The following is a 14708-nucleotide window of genomic DNA, read 5'->3' as shown; positions in this document are numbered from 1 at the left end:
GTAGTTCCTAAAATATTCCGACGTCAAAACTACACTGAAGTGAAATGCTTCTGTTGCTCTAGTGAAACATGAAACCACTGAAGTAGCAACTTCATTACGTGTATTTGCAACGTGAAGACAGCACAGGACGTGTGAGCGTTATGAAGTGAAACTGACAGGTAATAAAATGAACACCACCACAACACACATGGTCTTAATATAATGCACATATTCACACAGAAGAGCTCATCATCAGTCCACGTACAGATCACAACAGCAGCACTGGTCATACTATAGTAGCGTTGGTAAAGTTCTGTGTACTCATCAGATGGAGTTGTTAAAGTGGTTGGCTTTGCTCAGGAAACATTTAATTCATAGTATTTATCAATTAAAAACAAGATGCACATGGAAACCTGGACTGAATTAGTTCTTCCATTGTCACTGTCAAATACCACTGATAACAGTCTCTTAATTACAAAATTAGCAGACAATGTTCAACATGCAAGTACAGGGCTTCTGACTTGGATTTAGTCCAAATGTCAGCCAATTTTTGTGTCAAGCAATGGCCGTTTTTAATCAACAGACTTTTTGTTAAAGGGTTAGTTCACCCAAAAATAAATTCTGTCATTATTTATTCACCCTAATGTCGTTCCAAACCCATAAGACTTTTGTTCATCTTGGGAACACAAATGAAGATCTTTTTTAATGAAATCTGAGAGCTTTCTATCCCTCCATTGACAGCCTACGCAACTACCACTTTCAAGGCCCAGAAAGACAGTAAAGACATCATTAAAGTAATCCATGTGACACAAGTGCTTAGTTTGCACAAAAAACATAATTTACCACTTTATTTACAAAATATTAATCTCCATCACGTTCACAAGAGCACCATGACGCTTACGTGTTGTTGACACGAGAGCAGACGTTGTCGCGTGAATGCGTTGTTTTTTGTAAATTGTGTTTTTTGGGGGGCAAACTAAGCACTCGTGTCGCTTCATAAAATTGAGGTTAAACCACTGGAGTCACATGGATTATTTTAATTATGTGTTTACTACCTTTCTGGGGCTTGAAAGTGGTAGTTGCATAGCTGTCAATGGAGGGATAGAAAGCTCTCAGATTTCATCAAAAATATCTTAATTTGTGTTCCGAGGATGAACGAAAGTCTTACAGGTTTGGAATAATATGATTATTACAGAATTTTCATTTTTGGGTGAATTAACCCTTTAATTCTACAGTCTGAACTAAAATGAATTTATTACTATTTAATTATTATTATTTAAAAAAAAGACCACGGCAAAATCACTTTTGGTCTTGTAAAAAAAAAAAAATAATAATAATATATATATATATATATATATATATATATATATATATATATATATATATATATATATATATATATATATATATATATATATATATATATATATATATATATATATATATATATATATATATGCCCATTTAACTGAACTGAACATAAATCACATGCTAGTTTCCTGTAGTTGAGTTACATCGTCTCACATCCATTGTTTAAAAGAAAACAGCAGCCAAAAAATGATTTAAAACCATTAGCCCTTTCCATGTTCTTTTCAATTTGATTTAAACCATCCAAATATGCTGCTTTAGGTATTTAAGGTCAACATGATCAACTTTGGTTCTATATGAAATTTTGTTGACGCTGCACGTAAGACATACATATATTATTGTACCCCTTAAAGTGGTAAACAAAACACAGGATTCAGTTTAAGACGCCCCTTAGTTGCACAGGGCATCACAGTGACTGTAAATCATTAGCATAGTGTGCTTTCATTAATACACAGACAGCAGAATGATGGGTAACCACCTTCTAAAACAGTGCTGTTGCCTTACACTTGACGCAAATCAAATTGAATAATCAGACCAAATGTAAACTGTAAATATCGTCAGATGAGTCTGCAATATCCTTCAGAAAAAGAAAAAACACACGGAAAAATAAGCAAAAACATCAGTCCGTTTCAAAAAAAGTAGCAGTAACATTTAAGCAAAGTTTGTCAAATTGTTAGGAAGTAAAAGAAGAGATTTGGAGGATCTCCAAAGACGGACGTTGAGGAAAAAACTATACGACACAGCCAGTGAAATGATTGGTGGATGAAGAGAGAAACAGCGTCGCTTGTGAAAAAGTAGGAGCCGGGTTGAGACGGGAATCAAAGTCTTGTGTATTAACTTAACTAATGCGATATACACACATAATCTGTATACAAGTATGTACAAAACACTTCAGGAGCGTCCGTTTCCTTCATAGGTCACTGCTGCTAGTTCAGCAGACGGAAAGACGGAAGAGAAGTAGAGCGGTATCAGAGGAAATAGGGAAGAGATGGGAACTTTGGTAGGGTCAGGGAACGGGAGAGTCACATTAGTTGATTATCCATTTTCTCATTTCCTGAACTGAATGAGGAACAAAAGATGCGTTCGTTGAAAGACCGGCAGCTCCTCGTGGCATTACAAGACACAAACCCTTCAGTCAATCAGAGACGGGAGTCTTTTTGTGCTCTTGCGAACAAGCTGGACAGATAGCAGTAGTAGGTATCAGTAGTGTTTCTCCAAGACCTGCAAGCTCAAGTCTTCCTCGCTTGATGGAGTCGGGCCGAAAATCTGAGGTACAGGTGGAGCGTGTATGAGAGTGCATGTGTTTATATGTGCACGATGGAGTCGTGAGGAGGAAGTGACATCATGTCTCGGGAAGCTGGCTGATGTCTGTAAGGTTGGTGTCGTTGAGGATGGCACGGATCCGCTCTAATGAGTCCGCTTGCCGAATACGCTCCAATTGCACCTGCAGGAGAACAAAAGCATTGTATTTGCATCCGTATGTGTGTGATGCGGTGCGACTACAACGCTTATAATTACACAAACTGCGTTTCCATCCACTTAATAAAAATAATGTACACTACAGTTAAAAATTTTGGGGTCGGGTAAGTTTTTGAAAAAAAAGTCTCTTGTGCTCATCAAGGCTACATTTATCTGACCAAAAATACAAAAAACAGAAATACTGTTTTCTAGGGGTGTGACAAGACAGTTTTTTTTTTTTGTTTTGTTTTTGTTTTGTTTTTTAATTAATTTAATTTTCTTTTAACCTTAAAGGAACACTCCACTTTTTTTGAAAAAAGGTTCATTTTCCAACTCCTAGATTTAAACAGTTGAGTTTTACCGTTTTCTAATCCATTTAGCCGATCTCCAGGCCCCGATATACTTCAAACGAAATCGAAGAACGAACTGATGTGACGTCATTTCGAACAAAATGAGGCCAAAGCGAAGTTCGTTTTGTGTTCTTTTTGGAAGTTCGAAACGGCTTGCTTCAGCTGCAAAACACCTTCGTACTACCATTGGTCATTGACGATAACGTAATAGGAGGTGTGCGCCGAGGCTCCGCCTTCACTCGCGTGGAACTCGTCTTTTATTCATTTCGTGTGTTTGAGTTCGTCGAGGTAAGATCTACGCAGGTGAAAACATGAACACACTGGATAGCCGCTTTATAGTACAGAATGAAGTTGTGCTTGTAAAAAAAAAAAAAAAAAAAAATGAGGCACTAACACTGTTTTTCATGTTTGATACTGTAAAGCTGCTTGATTTTAAGCAATCAAGTGCTATATGAAGATGTGACGTGACTGGAGTGCTAATTTGCAGAGCTCGTGCTAACATTCCCATGTTGTTATGATCAGACGCTTTTCTTATGCTTTCTATAATAAATGTTTGCGGTTTTCTCATTTTTGTTGTGTTTATTTTGTTACTGAGAAGAAAGTGTACAGCACTTACATATTCATCTAACCGTCGCTCTCAGCAGTGTGGGCGGCGTAAGATGTTCGTTTACAGTATATCGCTGGTCACGCATTTCGAACTTCGTTTCACTCCTAAACGAAGAACGGAAAAGAACTTCGTTTGAAGTATACCGGGGCCTTCCGGGTCTGGCGGTACCACTTTTAGCATAACTTAGCATAGTTCATTGAATCTGATTAGACCAATAGCATCTCGCTCAAAAATGACCAAAGAGTTTTGATATTTTTCCTATTTAAAACTTGACTCTTCTGTAGTTACAACCAGTGTTAATTAGAGTAGATTTTAGTCATAGTTTTAGTCATTCAAAACGCATTTTTATTCAGTCGTCTCGTTTTCGTCCGTGAAAAAAAAAAAAGTCGTTGACGAAATTATGACGAAAATTATTCGTCAACGACATTTTTTTCACGCACGAAAACAAGACGATGACTTAATAAAAATGCGTTTTGAATGACTAAAACTATGACTAAAATCTACTCTAATTTTCGTCAACAAATAAAAACGAGATGAAAATGAAAGAGTTTCCAAGAGTTTTCAACAATTTCCGATGACTAAAATATGACTAAAACTAAATGGTATTTTAGTCAAAAGACTATAACTAAAACTAAATCAAAATTTGCTGTCAAAATTAACACTGGTTACATGAATGAAAAATGAAAAGTTGTGATTTTCTAGGCCGATATGGCTAGGAACTATACTCTCATTCCGCCGTAATAATCAAGGAACTTTGCTGCCGTACCATGGGTGCAGCAGGTGCAATGATATTACGCAGCATCTCTCACAAATGTCTCCATGGTTGCAAGGCACGCTCTCTGCCGCACAATTATCGCTGCCGTTTAACGCCTCGTGACTAAACAAAGGGCGCCAATGTGAGTGTGCACCAGTGTTGCCAGATTGGAAATGTCCAAATATCGTACCAGAAGCTCAAAATTATCGTATTTGGAAGAAAATTATCGTACACGAGTTTTAGTAGATAAATGATATAAACTAATGATTTTTTACAACAAAATGAATCAATACTGAACTTACTTAGGCTGGACATCACACTATTTTCTTCTAGAGCTGCTGTACAGCCAAAATTACGTCCTGTGAAGCTATTTTGACACAATCTGTATTGTAAAAAGCGCTATAATAAAGGTGACTTGATGAGCCAAACGTACAGAATACAGATATGTTTCTAGACCAACAACTTTCTGACATGACCTGCACATTACCACAATATAAATATCTAGTACCTTAGTGGAAAACAACTGACCTAGGCGCCGTGGCAGGAACGTTATCTTGTGCTCGTGATAGAGAGTCATTCTCCACGATGATTGGCCGAGAAGACTTAAGGTGAGATGAGATTAAAGACATGTCTAATAACACGTTCTACTTACAATCATGATGTAAGGATCCACAGCTAGATCAATGAGGATATAGGCTAAGTCATATGATTACAACAACATTCATTTGAAGTGTCACAAAATTCTGAAATTATCGTATATTATGGAAATTTTTCATTATTGATCGTACATCGTACAGAGGTCAAAATTATTGTACAAATACGATAATTATCGTACGTCTGGCAACACTGGTGTGCACACCGATGCGCAAAACGTCAACGACGTAAAAGCGTCATTTAAAAAAAAAAAAAAAAAAAAATGCCTCGGGTTCGTTTTTTTTTTTTGGTTTGATGCGCCGAGTTAAAAACTGGCCGACCAATGAGATCGACGCTTTTGTTCACGTGCCTGGAGCTGCTGAAGTTACAGTAAAAGACGACTTGGTGGCGCTCAAGCAGTCTTGCCGAGCACACACCGATAAGAAGACAACCCCTACAAACTATGGGTGCTCTTCCAGTTCTTGGCCACATCAATAGATGTGTATTACATGCTATTTTATTTCTGTATTTTTATTGTTTTTTTACATTCAAGAAATATAGTTGAGAATGTCTATTTCATAAATATGTTTATTTGCACTACTGTCATTGTGACTTATTTCCTCTACCGTTTTTGACTACCATCTCCTCATGTCATGTATATGCCATTTTATATCTGTATTTTTATTGTTTTATTTACATTCAAGAAAGATTATTTAGAATGTTTATTTGCACAACCATTCACTTGCACTAAGCACAAGCGCCATATACTGTCAGAGCGAATTTGCACCTTCAATCGGAGCATCGGCAGTGAAAATCGCTTGGGTATAAACACAAAGACGCATCGGAAAACATCTCGAAAAATGCTGGCGATAAGCGCTCGCGATAATCGTCCAGGTGTATACGAGGCTTTATTAAATGCAACAATAAGTGCAACCATAATCAACATACTCTCTCAATCTTCAAAGTGCAAATAGAGATCAAATTTTTCTTCAAGCATGATACAGAGCCAAGAGATGGTTACAACTACACAGCCCAGCCTAAAATAATTTGGAGATATTTGCATGCACCAGGGAGCCGCTTTCAAAATGCGGGGTACTGAAATTGCGTGTTTTTGATCGAGCATATTCTGTGAATAGGGAGCAGCGGTGATGAGCACACATTTCACAAGATAAGACATTTGTCAAACGAATGTCTTGTGCGACGAATCCTCCGCCATGGTCTTGTCAGTCATCTCGTTACTTACTCTCTTCACGTGATAAGTGATTCCTGTTGCACTGACTCTACAGTTGTTGGATGAGCTGGATGGGATTGAAGTGACTGTTATCCGACTGAATTAAATGGTTTTTATTTCTATAAAAAGCAAAGTGAAAGTGGAGGCATAATGTAAACATAGCGGTGGTATATTCTATCCTAATTTCCCCCTTACACTCAGTCATGGCAATATCGCGAGACAGGTTTTCACCTCGGCGAGAAATCTTGTCACATTTTAATCTCGCAAGATTTTGTGGCATGAGATCTCATCACACCCCTAGTGTTTTCTATTTTAATACATTTTCAAATATAATTTATTCCTGTGATACAAAGCTGAATTTTGAAATCATGTTGAAATCAGTTATTCTGCTTAATATTTTTATGGAAACCATGATGCATTTTTTTCAGGATTATTTGATAAATAGCAAGCTCAAAAGAATAGCATTTATTTGAAACAGAAATCTTTTGTAACATTATAAATGTCTTTATTGTTACTTTTGATCAAGTGAATGCTTCCTTGCTGAATAAAAGTAGTAAACTCTACAAATATCTTACTAACTCCAAACTTTTGAGCAGTTGTGTAAATAGATGAATCACGTTTCAAATTGGCAAATAAACAGACACATTAAAAACGCATTAATTCATGTTTAAAAGTGCAGTTAAAACTAACACAATAATACATTAATAAACCACTTGTGAATTGGACAGATATGTAGATAAAAACTATTTATTAATTTAATATTTAACAATGCATCAATTCCTGTTTGAAATCTAATCACATTGACTCCCCTAGTCCTCAAAAATGTTTGTGCAAATTTAGGAATATTGCATGAAAAGTTCTGGAATTGGTGGAAACAAAAGTTGCATTAAAGAGGACCTATTATGCTTTTTTACATTTTCAACATTCTTTAGTGTGTAATGTTACGGTCTGAAAAAGGTTTGCAAAGTTACAAAGTCCAAGCTCCAAAAGGGAGTTATTCTCTATATCAGTAAGCACTGTTTCTGAACTTCCTGAAACGTCTCGATTGTAGTCTTGAGTTTTCTTTTGAGAAAGTAGGCGCAACAATTTCCTCATTTAAATAATTTCCACCAGGCATACAGTTGTTAGAAGTGTGTTTGAACTTGTGGTTATGGTAAGCGATGTGACATTTCCAAAACACATTCGAAGCAGTTGACCAATCACAACACACTGGTTCAGTCAACCAATCAGAGCACATTGTGCTTTTTGGAAGGAGGGGCCTCATAGAGGCAGGAACTAAACAGGGCTGCATTGCCCAAAAGCATTGCAAGTCTAAGTTGATCATAAAGACGATTGGTGGAAATTGTTTGACGATTGGGAAACGCAGCCCAGAGCTTTACCGACGGACTGGGAAGAGAGGTGCTGCAACGGCGTAAAATATGTGAAAAATAAGGTGTTTTTTTAACATTCAAGCATGAAAACCTATTCTAGTAGACTCTAAAACCAAAACTTTGTAAAAAAGCATAATATGGCCTCTTTAAAACATGCACTCGCTTGAAGTGGATAAATTTTTTTTTTATTTAGTAAGACAACGTACATAAATTACGAAGGAAACATTTACTAGATAAATTCCTAGATGGGCATCCAAAAATGTTTTGCCTCAAATCATGTGATTGAACTACTCGCTAGGAGAAGAAAATGCAATGCTCTGGCCAAAGCTGCAGTCATCTCCCAGAATGGTCGTAACATGCTGTGTAGAAACAGTGTTGTGCTTCTAGCTCTCCTTTATGTTCTACTAGTGAAATGCGTTTACCTGAAGGGTCTGTGACAGCTTGACGAAATCTCTCTGGACCTGCTCGCTGACATCTAGCTCTGTTTGAAGTCTCTGTGCCTTGTCTTTCTCTTCAAACACCTGAGTCTCCAAAGCACTCTACAACACACACATTTTTTAAGATTACTTTGACTTTCAGTTTATTTTAGAATTCATACTTGTATTAATTAATACGAACATGCAATCATTTGTTTGTTGCAAATCTATACTGCTGTTTGTATGAACTTTCTGAGAATCCTGCTTATCTGATCAACTGATTCATCACATGCACAGGAAGTGCTGAGTAGACTATGAACTTGCAATGAGTTTTTATGAGAAACATAACTCAAAGCTCAGCGTGCAGAAGTCTAATGTTAAGGCAGGGCGAAGTGGTCAAATAAGAAATCATACCTTGCTGCCGAGGGCATCTTTCAACTGTTCCTCCAGACTGTTCTTTAAGCCCTGGACGTTCTCCAATATCTGTCTCTTCTCTGCCAAGCTGCTCTCCAGCTGTTGTAAAGATCAACAGATTGGTCAACAAGTACACAGGCAACACAACAACCACTCAGTCTTCTTCAGTCCAAACCTTAAATCACTAAAAACTTGTTTACGTCATATTTCAACCCAAAATCAGAGCAAAAAAAATGTATTTTTTTTTAGTTACATTTCAGTTTTTTCACAAACCCCCTCACCTCAACAGGGTTATTAACATTAACTAAAACTATTTAAAACATTTCTGTTAAAAAGGTGCAGTAAGCGATTTCTGAGAAACGCTGTTGGATCTGACCGAGCGCCAAAACACACTTGTAGCCAATCAGCAGTAAGGGGCGTATACACTCATTAGGGGGGAGATGCCTGTGTCGCATAGCGTGTTCGTGAATTTGGGGGTGGAGCTATCAAGTTAGGGTTGATCCTTTTGGGTAAGGGCGTGTTTGTTTTGGTGATTTCAAATATCAACAAGTGTTTCTCAGAAATCGCTTACTGCACCTTTAATTGAAATAAAGCTGAAATAAAATATAAGAATTAGTCGGAAAAAAATTTAACGAAAATTAGAAATGTTTCCTTGGCAAAAAATTGAAATAAGAAGCACTAAAATTCTAAACTGGAATTACTAAAAATAAAACTAAACTGAAATAAAAATAAATTAAAACCTAAACAGCAATATTAAAAAAAAAAGAAATAAAGCACACAACAAAAATTACTTAAAATGAATCTAAATTTAAAATAAAAACTAAAAATATAAAAACAAAATCCAATTCAAAATATTAATAAAACTATAATAAAAATAACACTGGCCCCCAATTCTGGTAACTATAATGCAAAAAAAAAAAAAAAAACAAAATCCGATTCTTATTACTGCAATAAAGAGTCAATCACGATACAAATGTAGAAAATAAACAAATTAATTAAAATACTATATGAAAAAGCTCCTATTATAATATGTATGAAAAGTGCTAATATTATGCATAAATACCACAGAGTTTAAATAGTAACCTAATTTATTAATATTATATATTATTTCATACATTAATAATTGGGGGGATTTTCCCTTTTGATTTTGGGATCAATTATAACTTGTACATGTTCTTAACCAGTTTTGTGACATTCAAGCCAAAAGACAATAAAAATCATTAGTATGCCTTGAACTTCTGCCCTACCTGTTCCTTCTCACTCTTCACTCGTTCCAGTTCCGTTTTCAAGCTGGAAAAAGATGCTATAGGATGGAAGAAAGACAACAACAGAACAGAAACAGTGTCACATGCTGTTGCTTTGTTTTGTATTAGTCAGACACATGTAGTCAATGCATGGCCAGTTCTCATATGACAAGAGCAATGAGCACAAGGCGAGCGTTCTCCTCAGTAACAAGAGGAATTATCTGCTCAAAGTTTCGTGTGTTAGTGCTGCCTGAGCCAGAATGAAAATTGAAAAACTGTGACTTGACAATGAATTTAGCATGACTCATTACATATACTACATCTCAAGCTTGGCATACTGTATCTGCATTGGGTCACAAGCAGTAACAAGGTTGCCACTGAAGCGTGCTGGGGAGTAACTAACTAAAAGAGTGCCGATACTACATTTTTCAGTAGCATAAACAGATGAGGTAAAACAATGTAGGATTTACAACTGCTTTAACAAGCAACAAAGTGCTACAGTCTATGCTTAAAAGAACTGGCCGTAAAGCTTTCCAGCTAAGCAAGTTGAGGTAATAAATCGAACAAGCTCTCCAAAATGACCTCACTCTCAGTTCTATTGAATTGAACTTGTAAACTATTAGTTAACCACATCTTTGCATAGAAAGTTGCTGCGCTGCATTTATTTGTAGACAAATATTTAGTAAAATACTGTCATTTATCACAATGTCTCAATGTCTACTGTAGACATGTGCTGATATATGGTAATAAGATATATCACGATATTGTTATTGTGGGCACTTCAAAACTATGAATAATTCCTTATTATGAATTATTTTGAATTTTTAGAGTGCATTTTAAGAAGACTTTTCCATTAACCAGTTAAAATGTACATGCTGCATATTTTTTTGCATTTATGTGATCAAAAATAAATAGCAGCAAGCGAATTAGTAAGTGTACATGTACATAATTATTATTATGTTCTCTTTTTATGTAGTTTTCAGTCAGCTACCCCATGCTGGTGAAATGGTGGGGTTGTTTGTCATTGTACTATGGAGGCATGTTAATGGCGGGTATTAGGGTAGCGCTGCGGGGCTATTTGGTCGACAGCGGAAACGCAGCTTAATCTTGGCCACACGGTTTGAGCAGCTAACGTAAACAACAACACAGATGAGAAGCATGGCGGAACGAGTGAAGGAGACATGCTGAATAAAACTGCACATTCACTCTCTAACCGTAGAAGGCACTGATGGAACAGCAGAAATTCAGCCGTTACCCCGGTAACCCCCATAAACAAAGCAGCTGTGCTACTTTCTGTTTCTGAACAGTATTTAAATGCCCACTGAAGTGCCTTGGAACGGACAGCATTATTCAATGTGTTGACATAATTTCCACTGAAATAGGAAGACAGGGCAGGACATATGGAACAACTCCTCCCCTTTTTTTAAATAGCCAGTAGCATTTTGTTTACATCACAGCTTGGCCAGAGACTTTGAGCTCAGAAAAGCCTCAATTTCCTTCTAATCTCTATCCGTTTCTCCTACTAAACTCCTCCATATCGCTTTAAAATATAGCATTCTGTGCAGAATTCAAATAGGTCCGATACATTTGTGGTCTGCACAGACTCGTGCATATGATCCGCTCTGTTTACATTACATCGATTTACATTCATAATCGGTCTCACAATTGTTAAGTGTGTCCCCGGCTTTTTTCCTATTCCTATATAGTACACTAGGTGCCATTCACCATATACGAATTAGTAAATGTGTGAAAAAGTGACCAATTTCAGCCACAGCTTCAGCGTCTATTTTATAATATAGGGGGCAGAAAGCTTTAGATTCTAGAGAGCATTTGATTGGACAAAAAATCTGATGAGAAGCTGAAGTGCAGGGTGATGTCAACAAAATCATTGATCCATATTGGCAGAAGTGAGAGACTACGGTTTGAACGCTTATATCTTCTAAATACGAATTTTGTCATTGTTTCGGAGCACACTAGCTCAAGACAACAGTAAGGCTAACATATTCATACTAAAAGCCAAAAAACTTAAAATTTGATTTCATGGTGACTTTAAAAGTTTCAAACACCCATTCACATGGTGTTAGGCCTACTTAAATACTTAAAGGATTAGTCCACTTTCAAATAAAATTTTCCTGACAATTTACTCACCCCCATGTCATCCAAGATGTTCATGTCTTTCTTTCTTCAGTCGAAAAGAAATTAAGGTTTTTGATGAAAACATTCCAGGATTATTCTCCTTATAGTGGACTTCAATGGAGCCCAAACGGTTGAAGGTCAAAATGACAGTTTCAGTGCAGCTTCAAAGGGCTTTAAACGACACCAGACAAGGATTAAGGGTCTTATCTAGCGAAACTATCTGACATTTTCTAAAAAATAAAAAAATAAAAAAATAAAATAAAAAAAATACAAATATAAACACAAATGATCGCCTTGCATATGCTTCTGCTTTCCATATTCTTCACAAAGCTTACGCTGTATGTCCTACCCTTCCTTATTCAACTTATGAAACGAACGCAGCGCATTTTTTTTACATAAGTAGAATAGGGAAGGCCTGGAATCTTTTCAACAAAAACCTTAATTTCTTTTCGACTGAAGAAAGACAGACATGAACATCTTGGATGACATTGGGTTGAGTAAATTTTCAGGAAATTTTCATTCAGAAGTGAACTAATCCTTTAAAAAGAATTAATAGGCTATATAAACAACCAGTTTTACATTTTAATTTGAATTAAAACATACACTAGCCTAGATATTGTTTGAAAATGTTCTGATGTTAAGATTTGTTCATTTATTAGTTAACATTAACAATAAAAATACTTCTAAATTATTTATTAATCTTAGTTAAAGCTGCAGTCCGCGATTTTTGGCCCTCTAGCGGTTAATAAACAGAACTGCATGCGTCTTGCGGAAGAACATTGTAGCCGGAGCTACTTTTCTCCATGTATGTCTATGGCGAGTCACGAAATTACTGTGATACTCTGCGGCGGGTCCTACCAGTCTGGTCTGAAATAGTCCGAATATAAACACTTATTATAAGTGTACCATGATGATTCAGGATAATACAAAAATACGGTTTGGAAAATTGATTCATGTTGTACAGTCTCATTATATAAAGTTTTGTAAATTTTGAACACAAAAAAAGTTACGGACAGCAGCTTTAATGTTAATTTCAAATTTAAATCCAAACATATATCTGTTGTGTGGACCTGAAATAACATGAACCAACATTAACTAACATTAACAAAGAACAACTACTGTAACAAATGTAGATACTGCTCATTGTTAGGTAATGTTAGTTAATGGATTAACTAATGTTAACTAATGGGGCCTCACCGTAAAGAGTTAATATTGTTCTCTATAGTTCTTTTGCACTTTAAACTTTTTGAAACATTACAGAACATCACCAAGTGTGCATACACTTATGGATAAATTTAAATCCTATCATAACCTGTTTCACTTGGAAATAAGTCACACTATGGAAGTAAATACTACTGCTCAACAGTTTGGGGTCAGTTTAAAAAAAATATTCTGAAAAATTCAATTATTTCAAATAATTGCTGTTCTTTTTAACTTTCAAAGAATCCTGAAAAAAAAAAATTATCACATTTTCCAGAAAATATTAATCAACCATTTTCAACATTGATAATATTAAGAAATGTTTCCTGAGCAGCAAATCAGCATATTAGAATGATTTCTGAAGGATCATGTGACACTGAAGATTCATTGAAAATTCAGATTTGCCATCACAGGAATAAATTACATTTTTAAATATATAAAAAATATAAATATCAATTGTAATGATAGTTCACAATATTACCGTTTTTACTGTATTTATTAATGCAGACTTGAGCACAAAAGACTTTTCAAAATATATATATTTCTGCCAACCTCAAACTTTTGAATGGTACCGTATGTTGCAAATGCTTCATGTTGACTTCACTGCCTCAATGCATTTACTTACTTCTTGTTTCCAAAAGACTAACTTGACCATAATTAAACTGCTTTAAATCCCAAGCAACTTGACAAGAGTTTCAGAGTAGCACCACAACACTGACATGAGTATGCAGACAACATTTCAAATGCACATAGAAAAGTGTGAGGAGACATATTGCAATTAAGTTATGCACATTTGTAAGAGCATGACCACATTCAAGTTTAATTTCTCCAAACGCAGACACTAACCCAAGGTCACATGAAGTTATATTAGTATTAGTATAGTACACTACACAGCTAGATGAAGTAGTAGGAAGTGATGTGGATGTGATTGAGCACATTCACACACACACAGTGCTGATGGGTTTAGGATGCGTGTTAGGATGGCATCGGTGGTGCCAATATAGACAGACACTTCCTAGACAAACATACAGTCAGGCAAAGATTCATACCTTCCAGGATGTCTGAACACAAGTCACCAATGCAGAGAGAAGTGGAGGAGAAAAAGACAGTATTGAAATGCAAAACATGAGAGGTAAATAAGTAGATAAATGTCTTGTGCATTCCTCTGATTGAAGGAGTTTCACAACCCTTCAATGATTTTAATCAGTTATTGGAAACTAAACAAAAGGATGAAGGAGTAATTCCTTTAAAAAGAGAAGATGGATTTGGTTACATTTTTCCAAACCGCTAAAGATTCCCATTTCAAAGCCTCGATGTAAGCCAGTGTAAACATTCAGTGCTTTTAATCATTCAAGTTAAGGTTGGGCGGTATGAACAATATCATATCATGGTATGAGTCATTTGATATCACTGTACTTGTATACATTTCATAATCTACATATTTTGGCTTGTAATTAAACCTGTAAAGGTTTATTACATGCATAATATATATTTACACACAACTATTTTCCGAATGCCCAGCCGTAAGATTTCTGTGACTACCCGACT

At 35.9% G+C, this 14708-nt stretch overlaps 1 protein-coding gene across 2 annotated transcripts in view; it reads right to left on the bottom strand.

Moving 5' to 3' along the window:
* Positions 1-1452: 1452 nt before the first annotated feature.
* rabep1 (rabaptin, RAB GTPase binding effector protein 1) overlaps positions 1453-14708 on the bottom strand; it is a 36652-nt gene continuing 23396 nt past the window's right edge. The window contains exons 15-19 of one of the 2 annotated variants that reach the window (XM_048189558.1): positions 14210-14221; positions 9828-9883; positions 8581-8679; positions 8173-8289; positions 1453-2791 (exon numbers count right to left, since the gene is read on the bottom strand). In XM_048189558.1, the coding sequence (XP_048045515.1) occupies positions 2690-2791; positions 8173-8289; positions 8581-8679; positions 9828-9883; positions 14210-14221 (386 nt within the window). In that variant the 3' untranslated portion in view covers positions 1453-2689. The remainder of the gene's footprint in view (positions 2792-8172; positions 8290-8580; positions 8680-9827; positions 9884-14209; positions 14222-14708) is intronic. The other variant, XM_048189559.1, reaches the window with a different exon arrangement.

The sequence above is a fragment of the Megalobrama amblycephala genome, linkage group LG4, assembly GCF_018812025.1.
Source record: "Megalobrama amblycephala isolate DHTTF-2021 linkage group LG4, ASM1881202v1, whole genome shotgun sequence".
Lineage (NCBI taxonomy): Eukaryota > Metazoa > Chordata > Actinopteri > Cypriniformes > Xenocyprididae > Megalobrama > Megalobrama amblycephala.
Note: the sequence above shows the minus strand (reverse complement) of the source record. Positions and strands in the feature narration are given on the sequence as shown.